Here is a 23,754-nt window from a genome sequence, read left to right as displayed (position 1 = left end):
AAGTATTCACCTACCTTTGACTTTTTCACATTTTATTGTGTTACAACATGGAATAAAAATGTATTTAATTTAGATTTTTCTGTCACTGATGAACACAAAGTACTGTATAATGTCAAAGTGTTTTTTTTATGATTTTTCACGTTGCCAACCCACATCCATTGTATGACCAAAACGGTGGTAGAGCAATTATCAGACTTTCTCAAAAGTGCTAGTTTTGTCAACTTTTTGATCTGAACCATTGTATATGATCATAAGTAACCTTAAACAGGGCTAAACATGATTTTCCCTTTACTACTCCTAATTATTAAATTAAATCAATTTTTATTCCATATTCATTTACAATAAAATGTGGAAAAAGTCCAAGGGGGTGAATATCTTTCATAGGCACTGTATTTACTTTCATTGGGTATAGAAGTACCTGCCTTACTTAGACATTTTTGTTGTTGTTTTGAGAGGCCTAACATTCAATGCTGAACATTTGATAGTGTAGTGGATTATGTGAGCTATTTTCTCACAATTTGTATGGTGATTGAGGTTATCTGAGAGACACAGTGAGTTCTTTCAACGGTAGCTGACTGACAACAGCTTTTTGTTCTCTGCAGGGTGATGTGATGCTCCCTGTGTAGTTTGGATATTATTAGGCCTTGGGGTTACCTACAGTAAGCGCCATGTTTATTGGCTCATTCATTGATGTGTGATAAAGTGTGATAAATTCTAAGAAACAACTCAAGCAAATGTCACTGTATAGCAGAAGAACCACTTATCCCTCCAAAGTAGTACCGTACTATGGAGGTGCCAGGTCACTGCCCTTTATCCAAGCTCAGACTTGTACTGCCTAGAAACTGTGAGCAGTCACCTCTCTATTCCTCTATACAAAATCAAATCACCCGTGTATCACCCATTCACTGGAGCCTCCTTGACCTCCTCCACCTCTGTGGATGCGGTTCCAGGTTCTTCATCCTGGCAGTCATCTGTGCCACTCCACCAACGTTTGAGATGGGCGTTGAGCCTCTCTAGAATATCGATGGAGTGGTTTATGACGAGGGCCAACCACGCCAGGCCAAAGAAGATCCAGGAGGCCGTGAGAACACTATACCACTCTGGGTAGACTCGGTCAGGGTTCCAGTCTAAGCGTGCGGAGAGTTGGAGGGAGAGAACAATGAGAAATTCTTTATTGAATTCTACAACTTCTATTTACACCCTATAAAGAAACACAAAATGTGTAGCTACTGTAGGACATTATTCAAACATTCTCCATATACTGTACATGTATATTACCAGTGTACTCATTTGAAACACTGCATCAAAATTCCAGCTGCTCTGTGATGCAGTTAGCTAAAGTGTTGCTTTTGGAAGGTGGTGATGTGTGTTAATGTCAGAAGGTTAGACATCGAGACCAGGTCACAGTTTATGTCTTGTGAGGGCGAAAACAATATTGTTGACCAAGATAGTGACACCTGTAACAGTGGACTCAGATCTACAGTTGAAAACAATATTGTTGACCAAGATAGTGACACCTGTAACAGTGGACTCAGATCTACAGTTGAGTCCAGCTCGATGGCTGGGGTCGCTATGCAGTTTAGTGTTCAGTATAACAAGTTAAATTAGTTAAATTCACTCTTTAATTACCGCCACCTACGCCTGCAAATTGCCATCTTTCCGATGTAGCAGCTGTACAAAGCATGAATTCAGGATCTGGTCACATCATGTGTGTTTGTAAGTCAGAGGACCAAGATCAAGGCCAGGTAATAGCTTGTGAGGAAGGGAACTGATGACGAGCACCACAGTGAGTGAAACCTGTATAATTAGTACAACAGGTCACACCATGTCCCTATGATAATGCAATGCATGTTTTCCCACTTTTATCTCGGCAAAATATATATTAGCTAAGCTGGACCAAATGATCAAATATGTACCATAATTCTCAGAATACTGTGGAAGTATTATATTGATTCCTTAAGCATGATTTCACCTGTTGAGGTGCTAATTACTAAAGTTAACTTAAGAGAAAAAAAAGTCATGTCATTTGCAAATTTGGACCTGTTGTCAGGCCTTTTAGGGTGATGAGTTGTCCAACCCCAGCCATGGTATGCCACTGTATACCTATATATACATAGTCCCCAAAGCTGATGGTATGCTATACCTGCAACGTAGTCCCCAAAGCCAATGGTGCTGAGTGTGATGAAACAATAGTAGATGCCCTTGGGGTAGGTCCAGCCCTCTTGCTGTTCAAACACCATCATGGGCATCACAAAGAACAATGCTACTCCACAAAGGTAGGACACCAGGTGAACCATGAACCTAGTGCACCTCTAACCAAGGTGGACGAGAGGACACAAAAAAGTGTGTAACAGAAAATAAGAGACTACTGGTGAGTCATAAAAAGGCATATTCTCAATAAACAATATTGATTGCTTTGAAGATAAAGAACAGCGACAAAGCAGGGCAAGAGGTAAAGTTGCGTGTGTTTGTTCGTGTGTTCTTTGTGTTCGTAGCATGGGCCAACTTAAACCATTCAATTTTGGAGCCGATCCGAATCGCAGGGCGGGTCCACAAGTTGTTTCCTTGTTTGTCCATTCACGTCCATTAATTTTTTGGACTAGGATTACACAAAATCTACCACAAAATCTACCAGACAGATTTTCAGGAAATTCATTGGACACCCAGCATGGGCCAACCCAGAACCCATTACATTTTGGAGCAGATCCGAATCACGGGGCATGTCCATGAGGCGCCCATGCCCAGGCGGCCAATCACCTCCATTCAATTTTTAGACCAGGTATACACTAAAACTACCAGACTGATTTTCATGAAACTCCACAAGCCGCCCAAACACGGCTGGACCTCTCATTTTTTGGACTAGGATTACGCAAAAATTACCAGACCGCTTTTCATGAAACTCGGTGGAGGGGCAATTTAGAACTTATTCAATTTTGGCACACACACAGACACAAAATACATTCATGGGCGGAGGTCTGTGCTTTCTGAGCACCATTTTTTAGTAAGTATTGCTGTGCAGCGAATACACTCTTGTCATGTCATAGCATACCCTTGAACTCAATCTATGTACATTTTTAATTTCAGTCAAGTTTCTGTGCTATAAATGGAGTTCTCACCCTGTGGCTGGTCTTTCCCTGGAGGAAGTCACAGGTTTTTCTCTCTATGACCAGCATGTACTTGCCCACCCTGTTAAGGACCACCACGTTAAGGGGAATCCCGAACAGAGCAAAGAACACACAGAAGATCTGGCCAGTCATGGTGCGAGGACTCATGTTCCCATAACCTGGTACACAGAAGTAGATCACAAACAGATTCAAGCAATTATTCATAACTATAATATAATTGCAGATTATTATTTATTAAATGTCCATTTGTGGACATTTAATGTCCAGGTACATTTACTGTAGGTACAGAAAAATATAATTTTACTGAGCTAAATCTGTGCCTGGAAAACCGAGATGAATTAGATATACTATGAGATAAATTTTTTATCAAAAGTTCCTTGAAGTCTTACCTATGGTGGTGACCACCGTAGCAGCAAACACAGCAGAGCTAGTGAACTTCCAGAAGCCATCCATCGTTTTGTTGCTATTCACACTAAGCCCAACCTTCGAGGCTTTCAGAACCATCTGAAATCCACAAGAAGGACCACTTCATTGTTAATAATCACTCTGAATAGGGTAAGTACAGTGGCTTTAAAAATGTTAACTTGCTTTGAAAATATTCATCCAAATTGGGCATTATTTGATAATCTACAGTACTGTAGCTGTAGTCCTCTATAGCATTTTGCTCTTTATAGCTTCTTAAAACTGTCCGAATGCAATTAACAAGCAGGATCTCATAACCACAACCTGGTAAAAAAAAAAAACACAACTATAGCCTACAGTACCTCTCAAACATAGCTATTATATAACATTTGGCCTGCTGTGTGGACATACTGTACCAAGTGCCCCATATTCTAATGATCATATGAGCACAATCTGGGCATTTAGGTCAATGGCACACAGTTGTCATAAGATGTCAAAGTTAGTTATGTCACACACCTGTGTCAGAATGGAAGTATTGACACAGCCCATTGCATAATAGTCTTGGCATGGTTCATCCCAGAAGAGAAAGCTTAAACTCACTTGCACAAAGTTATGCAAGGGCTTGGGGTTAGACAGGCGTGATATTTCTTAGGCTAGAGGTGAAAATCTATGTTATATCATACAGTATGTGGTGTATGCTATTTCCATTATATACCAGTCTATACAATCATAATAACACCAATAGTAATTAAATTCTAAACAGTTTACTCCACTTTCAATTTCAACATTAATAAGTAATAGACTTATTTGTAAGTGCTAACTATGTACAGTATACTGACATTTTGATGCCATTTGACAGGTTTTTCAGTTCCCATATGCCCTGAAGAGGGCACTCTTGTTTAAGCCAAACTGACCAAGAGAGCAGTGGTGCATTAATGAACCAAGGAGTATGTCCTATTTGTCCAAAAATGTATCCTCCCCTCAGTCCCTGGATTGCTACCGACTTGTCTCCTACCATTATGCATATGAAAATGTATGATTGTTGATATGCATACTCATATTACTTGTCCTAATACTAGAGGTGACCGATGGTACCTTCAAACACCTCCAGAAGGAACAAACATGGAGGATACACATGTGCATGCTTTGCCAGATGTACTGTATGACCAAAACCCACAAACACACATAAGCCAATCAAATGTAAATAATAATAATAATAATAATACATTTTATCTATAAAGCACACAATCTTAAGGTTCTGATGAAATCAATCTCAAATGGGCAAAAGAGAGAAGATTGAATAGAGGGAAATTGATGGAATGATATTTCTCAGCGGAGCACCATCATTTCTGTCTGCACAAATATGTACATTCTTTCTGCAAGATAGGCTTTCAATAAAAGAATGGATGAACAAATGAGTAAATTAATGAATTGGCAAAAAAAAAGTTAAAGTATCTGTAATCAGAAGATTAATAAATGGCATGAGAAGTGGTGGATGGAAAACAACCAACATAATATTGTATAATAGCCAAATTATATACTAGAAATGGTGCTCTGCGAGCACAGACCACCGCCCCTGAATGCATTTTGTGGCTCTGTGCATGCCAAAATTGAATGGGTTCTAAATTGGCCCATGCTACACCCCTCCACCGAGTTGGAGGTGAATGGCCATCTGGGCCGTGTTTGGGCGGCTCGGGATTCACTGGGGCGGAGTTAAAAATGACTGGAGGTGAATGGGTGGCTGTATTTGGCTGGTTCTGTGGCGCCCCCCTCGGGTCACAGCCAGCGGGGACAGTGTGGTGCACTCCTGGCTCTCCCCCTGCACACCCAGCCCAAACACAATATCTCTAGCACCCTCACACAGGTAGCTGGATTCGTTCTAAGTTTTTGTTTTCATTTTGTATAATCCTAGTCCAAAAAATGACTGGAGGTGGAGTAGTGAATGGATAGTTCTAGCTCCCCCACACAGTTAAGTTTTGATTTCATTTGTGGATCCAGCCTGTGATTCGGATCTGCTTGAAAATGTAATGGGTTCTAAGGTGGCCCATGATACACCCGTTCACCGAGTTTCATCAAAATCGGTTTGGTAGTTTTTGCGTAATCATAGTGCAAAAAATGAATGGAAGTGAATGGGCAGTCTGGCTGCGTTTGGGCGGCCTGTGGACCCGACCTGTGATTCAGATCCACTCCAAAATTTAAGAGGTTGTAAGTTGGCCCATGCTACACCCCTCGGCTGAGTGTCATGAAAATCAGTTTGGCAGTTTTTGCATAGTCCTGGTTCAAAAAATGAATGGAGGTGAATGGCCAGCCGTGTTTGGGCAGGCCGTGGACCCGACCCATGCGTCAGATCTGCACCAAAATTGAATGGGTTCTAAGTTGGACCATGCTACACCCTTCCACTGAGTTTCGTGAAAATCAGTTCAGTAGTATTTGCGTAATTCTGCTAAAAATAAATAAACAAACACACACGCTCAGCACCAAAAAATTACGTCTCTCCCTGCGCTGTCGCTGGGGCGGAGGTAAATATAGTATCATATAGCCGAAAGATTTATATTTTAAGGCTGATAACTCAGTTCTTTAGAATTTTTTCACAAAACTTCAGCAACTAGAGCTATTGTTTTCCATATCCTATGAACTAGACCTCAATTTCAGGTAGGTGTGGATTGGTCTATTCAGCGACCACCACTGGAGGTTTTTTATTTTTATTTTTTTTACAAATTCTGACAGTGTCCAAAATTTAATGGGGTTTGAAAGCTTTCAAATGATGTGCCATACATTGAAATCTGCAAATATTTGAAGAAGATATGCTTTCATGAATGTTGGTACACCTGAAATCACTAAACAGAGAAGGCTTCAATGATTCAAAGCTGTTCGCACGTCTTACAGGACATGGACAAAATATGACTATTTAGTGATCCTAAAGCTGTTGCTTGTTATATTGAGTGGGTTCTTTGCAACTTCAATTTTCGGGTTAGGGTTAGGGGAATATCTTTTGGGATCCAAGGAAGATATATCATTTTGACCAATTCCATGAATCGGCTCTTACAAAGTACTTGGTTCAACGCCCTGGAGTCAAAAGCAGAAACACATTTTGCAGATTCTTGTTAAGTTAGGGCAAGTGCACTGAAATGTTGACTGGACTACACCTTTTTTCAATGTGTTTTCAGAATGACCAATCAGAGGAGGACACAAAGGCAAGTACTGTAGCAAGTGCAGAATTACAGGCAGTAGGCATTGGATTTGCATGGAAAGAGATGGCCATGTTGCCTAAATGTAATCTTTCCAGCAGTGAGTTAACACATTTTTACTTTTAAATGGAATACTGAGATGCTGCTGTTTATATCTTTGCATTTGTTTACCATACATTAAAGGCTGAATTCAACACTAATACAGCATAGAACCTGGCCTACGTACAGTACATGTTATACTTTGTAGAAGGTACAGGGACATTCACCAAAGGTAAAGTCTTAAAGAAGCTTTAAGAATCATCCCCTCATCACAAGCTTTCCAACAACTGCTGAGTTAAATCTTTTATCTAGTTTATATTACATTTACCTACTTACACAACAACAAATCTTACTCATTAACTCAAATTCAACACATGACAAATTAATTTGATTCAGCAGAGATAGTAAAAAAAAGAACATGGAATAACATATAAAGAGTAAGAACACTCTGCCCCATCTCTTATTCTCCCTATTTCAGATCTTCCGCAATTGTCTCTCACCCCAGCCAGTGCTTCCATACCCTCCTGGTTCAGGCAGGAGTAGGTGTTCAGTAGCTGGCCTTTCTCCTCCAGAATACGGTTTATATCTTCCTGAACAAGTCGTCCTTCCACCTGCCAGAAAACCACCCCACCAATCAACACATAGGCCCCATACACCGCTCCCAAGATCAGGATGGAGGGCACCCGAGTCAGGCTGCACTGCTGGAGGAAGCCCATTTCAGTACTATGGTCTGGATTAACAGGGCAACCTTACTTTAGTGGCGAAGGTGAAGTGTGTGGGTTTAGCCTGTCTGGGTTCTCAGGCAAATTAATCTACAACCTCACTCCTGTTTGAAATTTCCAGTGGCCTGCCATGCAAATCTCACAGGCTAGAGAAATGGGAGGTCTGAGAGAGGGAGACATAGTGGTAAAGACTGTGGTTTGACGATTTGTTGTATTATGTGACCTTGACAGAAACTGTGGGCCTTTATAAGTGACATGTCAGGTCATTCTATCTTGTCTGAAAACCCCCAGGCCTAGCTTTTATAATGGGAATGAGAGATTTAGAGAGAGATACTGTATGAGGCATGGGCATGGGTCACAGGTAGAGAAGGCTGTATTGAAAGAAAGAGATACAGAGGGCTGCAATGTGGGCTCAATCTCAACAATCCAGCATGGCAGTTGGGAGAGCTACAGTCGTACTCTGGCCACCAAAATGAGCGACCAAATTGTAGCGTAATACTGTATATATTGATGTGACTAAATTATGTGATGTGTTAAACTTTACCTAGGCTAGTTAATTCTTTATGGCTGGTATATGCTTTTATATATTTCCAATTCAGTATCTGCACATCTGAGAGTATACTGTGCATTTATTTGAGAACTGGACATGGGAACAGACAAGGGAAAAGACATTTTAGGATTAAATGTGCATGCCCTTCTACTCATCCATGACATTCATTTAAAGGAGTCAACAAAAAATCACAACATGTGACAGTAATGCACTTTATCAGTGGATTTACTACTGAAAAGCTAAGAGGAGCACAAATTATACACAGACTTAGACGATGCGGCACCTGAAGGACTGGGGAGTTTCAGGCCAGCACAGATGCATGGGTAATTGTTTTTAATTGACTATTTTGGATTTGACCATCATCAAAGCAAGCAGCCTAATTGTCCTCAACAAAGCAACAAGCTATGATGTCCACTAATGAGGTAGCATGCGTGTGGCACTTGCATCTAGCTACACACCTCTCAGATTCAGCTCAGACAGTAAGGTTAGCAATCAGTTTGTTAGCTTATAACCCAGCTAGCTACTGTACTGTAAATGTAACTGTAATTACTTGCTCATTCATTGTCTGATTTAGTTACCACTAACATACCTGTAAATGTGTTCCTTTGTAAACAGACATTAAAACATAATACTAATAATAATAATAATAATAAAAAAAACAATAATTAATAATGCATAATAATTCATCATTATTAATACATTACATTTATATAGTGCCTTTCTAAAGACCCAAGGATGCTTTACAGTGAGAAACAAGTCAGACCGACAAGACAGACCAGAACAAAAAAGGGCACATTAACCGATTACTTGTAACTAACTAACTAACTCTGGGGTTCTCAACCTTTTAATTACTGAAAAAATTGGGAGGACTGAGGACTACCTTCCCAAATGCATGAGATCTGAGGGAATGTTTGCTAGCTACGTTAGCCGAACACATTTGTCTCAACACCAACGGATGTGAATGGCGTGGTGATATTCAAACGTAACTAGTCATTGAAATTATACATTTTAACTTGACATTTTTTATTTATATGTGAATTTTTTAGTACATTTAAATACAAAAGTAACTAGCTTTGTAAATGACCAAACTTTCATTTTATTTTTTTCAAACCATTTGGCAGTAGGCTACCACTGCCTCCACGGCCCACATGATGGAGCTCTGCAGACCACCGGTGGGCTGCGGCCCATTGGTTGAGAAAGGCTGAACTGACTAACATACTAAAACTACAGGCCAAAGGCCTTGGTGAACAGGTGGGTTTTGACGGCTGAGGGCTGGGGCGTTATAAATGTCTATGGGGAGAGAGTTCCATAGGGTGGGGGCTGCCACACTGAAGGCTCTGTCCCCAAAGGTTTGCAGGCTGGTGCGGGGGGTGAAGAGCAGACCCGTGTCTAAGGACCGCAGGTTCTGGGATGGGGTATGTTGGTGGAGGTCATATACTGTAGGTACTTGGAGTCAAGGGCATGGAGGGATTTGTAGATGAGGAGGAGTTTGTAGGAGATGCGGGACTTGATCGGAAGCCAGATAGATAGATAGATAGATAGATAGATAGATAGATAGATAGATAGATAGATAGATAGATAGATAGATAGAGGGGAAATACAGCAGTAAGGACAACAACGAAGACACAGTCAGAGACTAATTACAGTAGGTAAAAGTACAGTAGGTAAAAGGATACTGCAAACCTCTTGGTCAACTACTACAATTTCTGCAAATCAGTCATTATAACTTGTTTAAAAAATCATCAACTGTATAAAATGTTAGCAAAAGAAGAATATTAACATGTAAAGTAAATATATATATATAAAGGCAGCATTTCCAGTATATTTTACTAATATAATTATATACATATGGTTTGACCCAGGAAACAAACATTCAACTCTCTACTAACAACTACGAACTATAAAGTTTATTAATTTATAGTCTGTCGCCATTAAAATAGCACATCTTTCCACTGACGACAAGGTCCTTGAGGTGAACAAGTACTGTACTGTAGCTCTCCCCTGCACGTTAAAATAATCCAGATGGATTTTATGTACTGTACTAAAAATCGAAATGTGGCCTAAATAATTCATAGGCATGTAACAGTGGAAATATGGAGAAGAGAGATGACATGATTAGGTATCTCATTAAACCAACTGTTTCTGTTGTTTCTTGTGTCAGTTGGCGAAGGTGAACCACAACGCAGGTAGCCTACAGCTGAGATGGAATGCAAATGATAAGATGTGAAAAAACTCAAAATCACTATGTGAGGAGGCCTCGTGAGCATTTAATTGTATATGGTACATCTTGTACACATGACACAAACATCCTTCAATCCACATACCACACATACCACACATATCACTCTTGTAACTTAGTACATTTAAACTGGTGCGTCTTTACCTAATATATATCTCCTTTAACTGCATAACAAGTATCCAGTTCCCATTCTCAGACCATGACAGGATGACTCTCTGCCCCAATCCCTCATCCTATTTGTTAAGTGACACCTCTTTATCCTCCTGGGTCTCGAAGCCTGAATGTGTTAGCCCAATGGTGTGTTCCATTAAACTGGACATCATGTTGAGGATGATTGCAAGCCATGCTAGAGCAAAGATGATCCACACTCCTGCCAGGCTCCGGTACACAGATATGTAGTGCTTGTCTGGGTCAGTTCCTGGGAGAGTTGCGAAGACACAAGAACACTGTCACATGTACTGTAACTTGCCATCATGTAACTTAAGGAAACACAATCATGTTTTTGTATTTTTCGTTTCCAAAATGTAAATATAAAGTAGTCTTCCACTAGTCTGGTATGACCATCCCGATCTAGCAAGCTCACTGCTTCGCCCCATAGAGAACGATTATGTGGGAGGGGGTACTTGCCTTGACAGACAAACACCTTCAGCCAATGAGCGTTCAGCAAACTTTTGCCAAATCTAGTCGGAAGTAGCCTCGCGTCATCAGTCTCTCCTCGGGGAGAAGAGCCTGGTGTCCATTTACTTCACTGCCTTAAGCCCGCCCCCTCATCCGGCTCGAACCTGTAGAGCCCGCCTCCAACATCAGCTTGCTTTATTTTTCCTTAACCGGTAGTTCTCCTCGCATCTTCTTTTACAATTTTCGTCTGTGTTATGCCTGGCGATGCCATCGCGAATGTTATCTAGGCTACTCGAAACTTCACCATGTGCAGCCTACAGTAAAAACATTACAACAACCGTTTTTCTTCCGGTCCAGACTGGATGATTATGCGATGCAACATCGCGCTTCCGCTCTAGACCGGCAAAACAACTGCGAACGAGAAAGGCCCTAGACTAAGTCGGAAGAACGGCAAAACTGAGAAACTCCGCTAGTGCATACTCTTGTTCTTGTTTAAGTGTTGTGTGATTAAGTCTATTTCTGCAATAACTGCACTTATAGCTGCGTTTATTCTTCTAACGTTAATGTTTGCTTCGGGAGCCGCCATGTTTGTTTAGCGAGCAGCAGGGACACGAACCAATCAGGGGCTGCTTTCCACTGTGCGGCGGGGCAGCAGTTAAAACACAGTCCCTGATTGGCCCGGTATGGTCTGGATTTTGGCATAATCACTCTGGAGGAGGCGAAGGCCAGACCGTTCTGCGTTAGTGAAACAGAATGAGCTCTCGAGAACGGGATGGTCGTACCAGGCTAGTCTTCCACTACATTTAAATTAAATTGTTAAATCATTTTACTTTTACACAATACTGAGATCTGAAGGTCTCATCTCTACACATTTTTACTTCCAGTAAAACTACTCACCCACAACATAATCTCCAAACCCAATGGTGCTGAGGGTGATGAAGGTGTAGTAGAAACCCTCTCCATATGTCCAGCCCTCCACACAGCTAAACACTAGAGGAGGGATGACCAGAAACAGCAGGCTGCCCATGATGAGAAACAAGCTCACAGCTAGAATGTCCACTGATTGCTAGAAAGACAATCAAGTAAAGGGGATATTAGGAGCTTTCCTTCATTTCATATATTTCATGACTGATGTCATTGGGTGTAATGGAACCTGCCACCTAATTATACCAAGTCAATTTTGTTCTTTTTTGTAGCAAAACATTTAATGTAAGCTACTTTAAAAAGGCCATACAGGAAACTCATGGTAATATAAATTTATACACTGCTTTCTTAATGGAGTTTGAAGGGATATCCTTATACACCTTGTGTGGTACCACAGACACCACGCCCCTCTCCAGACGACTCAGGTGGAGGGTGAGGCACTTCCTCAGCTGGTTGAGGAAGGACAGGTTGAGAGGGATCCCGCATAATGCATAGAACACGCAGAAGACCTGACCAGAAACAGTGCTAGGGGACAGGTTACCATAACCTGTGAATAAACAATTATCTTCTATTAGCATTTGTTGGGTACACCTAACTCCAATAAACCAGACATTGTAGAAAAAGTCGACAGACATTCAAACACTGCACCAACACCTTAAAAACTGCAACAATGCATAAATCTCAACCTAACAAATAAACCAGTTGAAATTACAATAAAGATCACCTCTTTTTAAAGCTGCATGAGAACTCGGCACTCGGTGGCCCCTCTGGTTGATTAGTCTACAATCAACTTTATGAAAATTTATGATGAAAACAATGTTTTTGTAGCCTACATAACACATCATGGGAATGTCTTTTACATTTTATTGAGCCAAATGAAATATGACTATCCATAATATAAATCCAATCTGTGAACAACATTTTCTCATGTACAGGGGTAATTTGATAAGCCTGGCGTCGCCAGCCTGATCTTGCGAGTTCACATTTGATTTCACTCCGCAGATCAGTCTGGATATCCAACCGTTCTAACGGAATCCGCTTGAACAGAAATTTGTTTGTGCCAATCACAACCGTTTATCTAATATGGGGCGGGTTTAATAAGATGACGGAACAGAAGCACCGTAGAGACATTTTCGCTGATTGGTTGTAAGTCTATCCAATTGCGTCCAGAGGCATTTTGATCTACGCCCGTTGGTAACGCCCCTTGGGAATCGGAAAGCAACTGTGAGTTTCCAGACCCTTTTCATTTTTGTGAATTGGGTCTGGCAAAGCCAAGCTATAATTTGATAACATGGCTTTTCTGGCTGTCTGTATACTATAAATGGTAAATGGACTGCACTTATATAGCGCTTTTCCACCTTAGCGGCACTCAAAGCGCTTTACAATGGCCTCTCATTCACCCATTCACACACACATTCACACACCAATGGCGGTAGCTGCCATGCAAGGTGCTAACCTGCTCATTGGGAGCAATTTGGGGTTAGGTGTCTTGCTCAAGGACACTTCGACATGTGGACAGTCGGAGCTGGGATTCGAACCGCTGACCCTTCGATCATTGAACGACCCGCTCTACCAACTGAGCCACAGCCGCCCCACTATATCCACTATATTGTAGGATACCGACAGATATTAGGCGAATTGATTAATCCAACGAGCATTAGTGTGTCACAGACAATTCATGCTTTGTGTATACATCATGGCTGCATTATACAACGCATCCTTGTATTGAACCAAAGGAACCAACACTGACGCCGTCTGCGTAGCCATTGGGTTCGTGTTAATCAGTCCTCTGCATGTCCTCTCGCACAGTGCATCCTCTCCAAATACAGACATTCTGAAAAGTTGGCCTACCTCCTCAGAATGACCTACCAACCATTATATTGTGCTTAATTAATAGGTAACACATCGTCAGGTAGAAAATGTCTATTAGAATGTCCTATGACCCATTTTATTGTGCATAAACCATGGGTAGCACATCCTGTCAGGTAGGAAATGTCGAAATGTCTATCAACATTTCCTGCCTGACAGGATGCGCTACCCATGAATTGAACTTAAAGGACCATACTTGTCTAAACATGATTTGATATCTTTAAACTAGTCACCCAACAAGATATATCACATTACCACAATCAATTTTACAAAACAAAGCTCACGTTAAGAGATATTTGCATTTTCGCGTTTTACTTACATTTCAAAAGTAAGTAAGTAAGTAAGTAAGGTTTATTTATATAGCGCTCTTCACAGCACGGATGCACAGAGTGCTTTACAGTAATAAATTAAAATGGCAATACACAACACGAGACAAGAGTGTTGAAGAGACAAAAGTTGAACGTGATGGCTTTAAAACATATTTTTTATTGTTCCCTCGTTGCGCTGACAAACTTGCCCCAGTTAGTTTCAAACAATTTTCAGTAACTCACCCCAGTTAGTTTCAAATAATTTTCAGTAGGCCTAGTTTTTATTTTATATTATTTTCGTTTGAATCCGTTGAACTCCTGTGTTATATTCTCTAATCCACCTATGCTAGATTCTCTAGCCAGTGTTACTAGCAACAGCTACCATGTAAACAGGAAAAAGACAGACCGTTGGTATAGGCTGTGCAAAGAGGGTTAAAACGAAAATAAAAACTACTGGAAAGTAGTTGTCTGGAGCTATCTCCCCCCAGAGGAAAAAGAATCCTGGCTCAGGAGACCGATTGGAGTTTTTCGGTGTATGCACTGCCCTCATTGTAATCATGTTGTCTGTCAAGCTTTGTTGACTTTAAGGGCCCATTCATAGTCAACGCAAGCGACACTAGTGCGAGCTACGCAAGGTGACGTTGACGCGTCCTTGCGTAGCAACGTGTGTCGTGCAGAAATTTGTAACTTTACGCGAGCACAAGTGCTATTTCACACAAACCGATAGGGGCGCTGACGCAAGGCAGCGACCCCCGCGCGAGTGAACCACTTGCGTAGAGCCACGTTCACAGCGTTGTCTATGAACCACGCTTAAAGGACATTGTCCTTTAAATCTAACAAGACCTTTCATGTTAAGGATTTCATCAACTGTAACACGACTTTTGTTATTTATCGTCTATCCTGCCCCTGTGATGGTGTTTTCTATGTAGGTCGTACTAAACAACGCCTACGCGGTCGATTAGCTGAGCACAAATACACCATACTAACTCTTACAATTTAGATTATCCCATGGCCCAGCACTTCATGCGGTTTCACAATTAGAACGACTCACTTTTGAAAATAGAGGCCATTGAACATATTAGACCTCTAGTGAGAGGAGGTGATTGGATCCGGAAGCTAAATCAACGAGAATCTTTTTGGATCCATCACTTAGATGCGCTGAACCATCCAGGTCTGAATGAGGACATAGAGCTTAAATGTTTCTTTTGACTTATGGCTTTATGATCTTCTGTATTATAGTTTAATGTATTATTTATCTTTCTCTGTCTTGTTTGTGCTTTTGTACTTATGTAGTTTTTTTCTCTCTCCAGGTAGCCTAATGTCTGGGTATGAGAGCTCTTACCTGTAGGCTATAGACTGCATATTTGTATAGGCCACATATCCTGATCATACTGACCCAGTGATTGGATAATTGTCCTGCAGTGATTTTCTATTAGGCATCTGTCTGCTGAAGGGTGTGGCTTGATTGTCTGATATTATGCATCTGTCCGATTGTCTGATATTATGCATCTGTCCGCTTAAGGGTGTGGCTTTGTCTATTTAGCCCAGACAGTTCAGTGGTGTGTTTACCATTCTCTGCCCTGAAGAAGACCAGTGCAGTCGACACATGTCCGTTTTTAATATTTTTAAGCCCATGATGACTGAATAAAGGCTTTTTTATCCTACCTTCCTCATCTTCTGGTTTTGAGTACCTGGGGACCTGCTGTTTTTGCATTGAAGTTTCCCTCCCAAACCCCAAGAGCACCTGAAAGACTTGTATTACCCTGTTATCACCTGAGCGCCAAGTTGAATCTGCTCTAGTTCAACTACTGAAAATTATTTTCTAACTAGCCGGGGCAAGTTTGTCAGCGCAACGAGGGAACAATTAAAAAATAGGTTTTGAAGCCATCACATTCAACTTTTGAAATGTAAATAAAATGCGAAAGTGCAAATATATTTTAATGTGAATAATACTTTGTAGAATGGATTGTCGTAATATGATATACATTGGGTGACTAGTTTTAGGAGATCAAATCATATTTAGACCGGTATGGTTCTCTAACATAATGGGTGGTAGGTCATCCTGCGGAGGTAGGCCAAATATCCGGGCTGAGAACAAAATCAATCACCCATTTAGCTATCAACATCATCATCAGCTATCATCATTATCAAACATTTTCCTGGCCTTTCAAGAACCAGACTAGGCTTGGCCTATATGTCCCGATTAATGCTCATTATTTTACATTTTGTTGGCTATAATGTATGAATTGGAACTATCACAAGGTATTGCTTTGACTCTTAAATAGATCAGCAGATGAGCTTTAGTAGGCATAGCATCCTTTTTGTTAATATTAGATTGGGGAAAAATGAAAACCCTAAAAACCCTGATTATTTAACCATAAAAACGTTCATTCTCATGCAGCTTTAAATGACCAAATGTGAAAGGGACCAATGATAGACTACTACACTCACCTATTGTAGTAACCACAGTGCCAGCAAAAAAGAAGGAACTGCTAAAATCCCAATTACTCGGGTTGGTAGAGTTTCCAGATGGGTTCACCCCATTCTCCCAGGCTTCCAGTATCACCTACAGAGTTAAAAGTTAACAGTTGTCTTTGGAATATTCTTATGGCCTTTCTTAGACAAATATTTGTAATTAGGAACCAACTCAAAGATTGAGTCAAATGTGAGATTTGTGTAAGTACTGTTACTCTGACTTCTTCATAAACACCAAAGTGTTTTTGCATACTATATTGATTCACAGGTTTATACGTTAATATAGAATGTGGCTCTGTGTAAGAAGACTTTGGTTATTGTAACTTTAGTTACTGTTGGCTATTTGACATTACTCTTTTAGATATAGCTAGAATTTTGTGGACAAACGGATTTTAAGGTACTGTACAACAAAAATGTATAATCAATCTGATGACAGAAATACCTTTTTGCCTCCGTGCCTGGCGACCGCAGGGGCAGGGGATATATTTTCAGTCGTATATGTTCTTTCATTAGTTTTTTAGCAGAAAAAACAACGGTGGGGGGTTGTAGCATGGGCCAACTTAGAGCACATTACATTTTGTAGCGGATCTGAATTACTGGGCGGATACACAAATTAAAATAAAACTAAATTTGGCTATATTTGGACAATGCCCTTCACTTCATCTTTTCGTCTTTTGCCAGATTCACTGTACTGCCCGGTGGCTGAGTGTTTTTTAAGGTGTTGCAGTAGTAATCTGTAGTCCTCGGTTTGAATCATGATTTATTTTTTTTTGTTAAAAAAAAGAAAAGAATTTTGGCTCTTCGTTACAATGAGTCAAATCAGCTTTAGATAGATCAAGTTAATTTATTTGCTGTTCAAGCAAACACTATTATCTTATAGCCCCATTTCAACTGAGTTACACCAACAATATGCATCAATGCGCAGAGGCCTGTGCTCTTTCCTTTCTAGTCTGATAATAAAATGCAAATGTGGAAATTCAATGTTCTAGTTTTGGAACCAAAGTCTTCGTTTTCTAATCAGTAGGTCAAGAAAACCTTTATTTCTTACACACTCCACTTAGGTTTCCTCATACACAAAATATTGCACATACTTATTAAAAAACATAAATTTACTGATTTAAAGCAGAATTTATTGGATTAAGATGAACTACCCAGCTACATTATATTGATAGTAGGGCTGTCAGTCGATTAAAAAATAATCTAATTAATTACATGATCTGTAATTAATTAATTGCATATAATTTTTGCTGGGCCCCCTAATGAAGATAATGAAGATATTTCATTAAAAATATTCTATTATTGTGGCAGACAAATAAAGCATTGAATAGACATTACAAAAGGTGGCTTTAGAAGTCAATATATTGTTTTATTAAATTATTTGCAGTATCTTGTTATATGGAAGGCTATCAATCAATCTGAGCAACATATTCAGCTTGCGCCAATACATCCATGGATTTTCGAAACTATTATTGTGAGAGCTTGATGAGAGCTTGTAGCTGCACTGGAGGATGTAATTTGCAACGTTTCCATTAAGCCCCTGTCTTCTACCATAGCAATTGACCTGCTGTCTGAGCTACATAGCCTACTCATTCTGTGCAGCCTGCTCTCTGTAACCTACCGGATCTGCCGGGTAAAATCGATTAATAAAAAAATAGTTTAGTTTAATAGTAAGTCTTTATTTTTTAGATGAATTTGCATTAATTTAATTAACATGTTAAAAATGGCAGTTAATTTATCTAATCAACACATTAAATTGTCCTGTTACATTTGATAACTATGAGGTTTACTACCATTCTAGGATCAAGCTAATAACATTCTAATAAAGTGGATGCATTTCCTGTATCTACAGTAACATACAGTAAATATATGGGTCACTGTGAATAAGTGCAAAATGCACAATCTGTGGCTAAGAACAGTACTTTCTGGATCATTAGCCACATTGCAAAATAATACACAGAAAATATATGAACATAAAAAAATCAGACCTTCACAAATTTCTCCAGGGCTGGTCTGTCCAGACAGGTGTAGTTGGTCAGGAAGTGAAGCTTCTCTAACTGAAAGTGTTCACGGTTGTTGCTCTCGGCTTCTCTCTCCAATATCTGGAAGATGGTGGCCCCCAACAACAAGTATATGAATTGGGCCAGAACCAAGAATGCAGTCCTGCTCACCTTGACACGGGTCACCTGGAATCTCGCCATCAATACCCAGAACTGGGCAAGATGCAGGGAGATATGCCGTGCTGTATAACTAGGCCAAAGAAGGATTAGATGGTACTGTACTCTTGCTGCTAAAATCTTTTATCTCCTCCTCGAAGTAGAACCCATAGGCTTAAAACTCAGACAAGTACAACTTCATTCAAAATAGTGGCTTGTAGGTCTCACGTAGAGTTCCTCGAAGCAGTCTTCCATCTTTGGTGTAAATTACAATAGCCTAAACAGACTGAAATGAATGGAATTTAGTCAAGGGCAACAACACCAATCTGAATATTCTATTGATGAGGTGTTCCCCTTTAACTAAGCTAAATTAAGCCCTAGACAAAATGTTCAGGTTTATTGTATCCTCATTGATTGATGTGGCTGTCCACACTGAAGCAGGTATTCTGCAATCTGATCTTTATTGGGTAAAGGCAGCAGCACAGTTTGGTTGTGGTGGTTTCTCTGACAACCATCAGAATCCCCCCACCCCCTCCTCCATAGAATTATAGTGACACACAAATGCAAGCATGCATGTATGCACAAACAACACGTCCATAATTTTTCCTCCTCTTTCCTTTTAAGGAAGCAGGTGCATCCTCTGGTCAGCAGAACATAAGTTAATATTTTACCTGATGGGGTGGCAGGCGCAGAGTTGGGGGATGCATGTTCCATAGTGATGACATTGTTGCATGTGGGATTACTCCTCACTGATCACTGACAACATATGTACATGTAGCACAGTAGTAGCACCAGGCATATTTCTAGATACAAATACTCAACCTTTTGAATTAAATGTTCTTCAATTTGTTATCATTGAAATAAGTTGACCTACTGTAGTTTCTTATGTGGTAGCCAGTAAAACTCAACGACTCAGGGGTCATAGATTCTCATTTAATTCTCTCAGATTAAAATAAAAATCACACAATTTGCTATAGCTATATCTTGAAAAATGGGGCTACAACGTTCTTGACAAAGCAGTGAAGACCTTAACAGACGTTTCTGATGAGCAGAAAACGATACACTGAATATGACCTTATATGACCAGATCACCAAGGACCTGACATGGTCAACAAACATACTGTAGACACTGTGGTGAGGAAAGCTCATCAGAGACTGTACCACCTCAGACCACTGAGGAAATTCAGAGCGTCCCACGAGATCCGACGGGGCTTCTACTCCTCCACAATCGAGAGCATCCTGACTGGGAATATCACCATCTGGTACGGAGACAGCAGCTCTCAGGACCGCAAGGCCCTACACAGAGTGGCAAGGTCAGCTGAACGTACCTTGGGGGAGGAGGGGGGCACCACATCGGTAACCAGGCTATTTTATATTTATAGAAAAGGTACTTATTGTGTAATTGTGTACATTTGTAAAATTGGAATTTTGTAATTTGTAACTTGTAAATTTGGAATTGAGTATAAGAGTTTATCTATACCATAATCTTGGAGCTGGAAGCAACACTTCACTGTGAGCGTACACCGTACATTACATGTGACGAATAAAAGGAATCTTGAATTGTATACATTTCTTAAAAAAAGAAATTAATCAGTCAATCTAAAAAGTTATTAATAAGTATCAGCAAGCAGAGTAACCCAAAATGGAATCAACATGTCAGAATCAGAAGTCATGGAAAATGTGACTGGGCAGTTTGGCAGGGATGGTGACCTGGACTGTGATTGTGGCTTTCTCCTAAGACAACTTTGAACCTCAATGCAAATTTCTCACCTCCCAGATCATCTGTAAAACAAATCTCCCCTGAGCCATGCAAAAAGGCTTTGGCTTTGCCATCAACAAAATGTGTATGAGGAGTTTTTAGAGGTCAGCCATCACAAGTGAATCTGTTCATTTGATGGTTTAAAAAATATATTGTACTTAATAAAGGGGTACAGATTCACTAAATTCACAAATAATGATATTCAATTAAACATTTAATATTTTGATATTCAATAGAAGCAATTATATGACAATTCATATTTTTACAAACTAAGAACGAACATGTACATGTTTACATATTTTGTCCACTTACTAATTCTGGTCTTTGCCAATGACACTGAAGTGAGTACTTACCACAACAGGTGGAGATCAACCTGTAGGGGTGTGAATGGACATCATCTACAAGATTTACACCACTGTCACATTTATTGTAGAGCAACACATGGAAAAAAATACAATTCATATGAGGACTACATTTGAAACACAACTTTTACAACACGTGCCATCTGGTAAAACCTCTTTGAACAGTAGAGATACAGTATCATGATTCATTCCCCTCTTTAAACACATCAAGGTTGTCCGGAGGTGGGATGCAGTTAATGTCTGTTCTAGTAAGCAGTTAGTCCCTCTGATATCTTGAGAAAACATTTGTTCAGATTAAACATGCAGCACTGCCTGTGATTTATACTACTACAGGCTGCTGTTACATAACATTGCACATCTATAGTGTGTGTGCGTGTACGTGTGTGTGTGTGTGTACACCAACGAGTCTGTGGCCGAGGCAGGCCACCTTGGTGGATGAGAACAGAAGGCGCCATCAGTTTTTTGTCAAACCTCTATCATCCAAAATGGAAAAGGCTGACCACAATAGACATCTCAGGATCTTGTAACTTCTGTTTGAGTGTGTCACATTTCAATTTGTTGTCGGATGTCTGGAAAGTGTATTGTTTCACTTCATGGTTGCAGATGGTTGACCAGCAGGCAGGAAAAAGCATTTGGGGGAACCCTTTGGAAATTCTCCATCACAGGTCATTTACTAGTGTGGCCCTGAAAGGCAAAAACATTGAAAGGAATGGGTCTCAATGGGGGTTTACATTTTTCATTAATTCTATCTTCATTACACATTAATGACATTAACATAAATGACTAGATTAACTCTTCATGGTAATGATTAAGATTAGAAATAAAATTGGATATTTGTACAGAAATAAGTCCTACGGGTTAAGTTTAAGACTCATTGTACATAATACAGGTACCATGTAGGCTACAACTAAACGCTTACAGTGCATCAGGAAAGTATTCATATCCCATCACTTTTTTTTTTCTTCTTTTTTTTTCTTACATTTTGTTATTAGTTAGTTACAGCCCTAATCCTAACCCTTCTCAGAATTCAACACACCTCCATAATGACAAAGTGAAAAACGTTATTTTATTTTTTTTGCGCAAATTTATTAAAAACATCCATCCATCCATCCATTATCATCTGCTTATCCAGGGCCGGGTCGCGGAGGCAGCAGTTCCAGCAGGCAGTCTGATTGGCTCAAGTGTGACTGACATTTGATGCCGATTCAGTATACTGAATCGTCCAGAAAGAGGGTCCACCCTCTCCCACTAAGCAACAACATCCCCTGACAAGGTATTCACACCAAACCGAGGCAGCCCGCCAGTAAGAGCCCCCACTGTTTTGAGCCAATTAGGGATTATGGCTAGTAGCATAGTCTAGAATGTTGTGAGTTTAAAATTCAGTTGTCCAGCCATCCTGCCGTTCTCCATTCACCACGGATCTTTCCAGTAATCCAAACTCTATCCAATTCCTATTTTGATTTTGGATCATTGACTCACACAAACCAATCAATTCTTTGTTCAATGATTACAGATCTGATTCAGACTATTATTCCCGATTAAACTGACAACATCGAGGGGTTCTTTTGCAAAAACAGACATCTCAGTTTGTAGGCCTATTAGCTATCCTAAATCATATTTGCCCATATCTGCAGTGAGGTTTTAAATAGGCCTATTCTTCTCTTGATGGTGATGTTACAGAGTGACAGCATGCGGGGCATGGACAATTGGCGTATTCGTAAAAACTTTCACACACCTTAATATTTATTCACCAGTGACGATGTGAGGAAGGCATATGGATCCCCAAGGTAGAGAACTCGGAGAACATCAGCAAGTTCAGAACCATCTCACTGCTAAGCGTTGAAGGCAAGATATTCTTCAGTGTCACAACGACTAACTGAGTTCCTTCTGAAGAACAGCTATATTGACACCTCTGTTCGGCTGTTTGGAATATACAGGAGTGGTCACACAACTCATCAGGGAGGCTCATGCAGGAAAAGGAGACCCGACTATGCTATGGCTGGACCTCACAAATGCTTATGGATCCATATCACACAAGCTTGTTTAACTTGCCCTCCAGCAACATCATGTTCCCAGAAAAACCATGGATCCTGGATTATTACAGCAATTTCAGGCTAAGAGTTACTGCTGAGTCAGGTACATCAGACTGGCACCGGCTTGAGAAAGGAATTATTACAGGCTGCACAATCTCAGTCATCTTTTTTGCCCTCGTCATAAACATGATCGTCACGTTGGCAGAGGTAGAGTGCAGGTCTGGAGTGCAACAACCCCCAATAAGAGCCTTCATGGATGACCTGACTGTCACCACATCTGTCCCAGGCAGCTTCTCCAAGGCCTACAGAAGTCCATTACTTGGACAAGGATGAGCTTTAAGCCAGCAAAATCAAGGTCTCTAGTGTTGAAGAGGGGGAAAGTAGTGGACAGGTTCTGGCTTTCATTGGCTACATCCATTACAGAGCAGCCAGTTAAAAGCCTTGGGAAGCTCTCACTGCAGCCTGAAGGATTCTGCTTCCATCTAGAAGGCTGGCAAAGAGCTTGATTTACCAGCACTCAATCCTGCCCCGGATCCTGTGGCCCCTGCTGATGTATGCAGTGCCCATAACAACAGTTGAGGCCTTGGAGAGAAAGATCAGCAGCTAGCTATCTAATGCAGCAGGGCGTGCAGGCATTGGCTACTTCCCGGCAGGGTTGACAAGGCCCAAGGCAAAGAGCGTCAGCACCTCGTTCAGGAGGAAGTGCGGGCAGGCTTGGAGGAAGTACGAGCTAGCAGGATGGTGGGAATGGGGCAGCAAGGAGCTTGAGCTAAATGGGAAAACGTTCTGCAAAGAAAGATCACCTGGTCCAACATCTGGAAAGCAGACTTCCATCCTATCAGGTTCCTAGTCCAAGCTGTCTACGATGTCCTGCCAAGTCCAGATAACCTCCATGTTTGGGGCAAAAGAGAAACACCTACCTGTCCCCTTTGTCCGGGAAGGGGATCCCTGGAGCACCTGCTTAGCAGCTGCCCAACAGCCCTCGGAG

At 40.7% G+C, this 23,754-nt stretch overlaps 3 protein-coding genes across 3 annotated transcripts in view; all 3 read right to left on the bottom strand.

Moving 5' to 3' along the window:
- Positions 1-894: 894 nt before the first annotated feature.
- Positions 895-7,470, bottom strand: LOC311309592 (potassium channel subfamily K member 17-like; the record flags this gene model as incomplete). Its single annotated transcript, XM_084438922.1, has 5 exons — positions 895-1,127; positions 2,144-2,312; positions 3,117-3,283; positions 3,515-3,629; positions 7,255-7,470. The coding sequence occupies 5 exons, from the start codon at positions 7,468-7,470 to the stop codon at positions 895-897; spliced, it is 900 nt and encodes a 299-aa protein (XP_084295048.1).
- Positions 7,471-9,250: 1,780 nt separating this feature from the next.
- Positions 9,251-18,657, bottom strand: LOC311309591 (potassium channel, subfamily K, member 16-like; the record flags this gene model as incomplete). Its single annotated transcript, XM_084438921.1, has 6 exons — positions 9,251-9,316; positions 10,517-10,683; positions 11,781-11,949; positions 12,188-12,354; positions 16,436-16,550; positions 18,445-18,657. The coding sequence occupies 6 exons, from the start codon at positions 18,655-18,657 to the stop codon at positions 9,251-9,253; spliced, it is 897 nt and encodes a 298-aa protein (XP_084295047.1).
- Positions 18,658-20,957: 2,300 nt separating this feature from the next.
- Positions 20,958-23,754, bottom strand: part of LOC311309589 (kinesin-like protein KIF6) — a gene marked incomplete at its 5' end in the record, with an annotated part of 82,376 nt that continues 79,579 nt past the window's right edge. Inside the window, one exon of the mRNA XM_084438919.1 lies at positions 20,958-21,417. Within this exon, the coding sequence (XP_084295045.1) occupies positions 21,407-21,417 (11 nt within the window). The 3' untranslated portion in view covers positions 20,958-21,406. The remainder of the gene's footprint in view (positions 21,418-23,754) is intronic.

The sequence above is a fragment of the Borostomias antarcticus genome (assembly GCF_949987555.1).
Source record: "Borostomias antarcticus genome assembly, chromosome: 5".
Taxonomy (NCBI): Eukaryota; Metazoa; Chordata; class Actinopteri; order Stomiiformes; family Stomiidae; genus Borostomias; species Borostomias antarcticus.
This window is presented reverse-complemented; position numbering and strand designations above follow the sequence as displayed.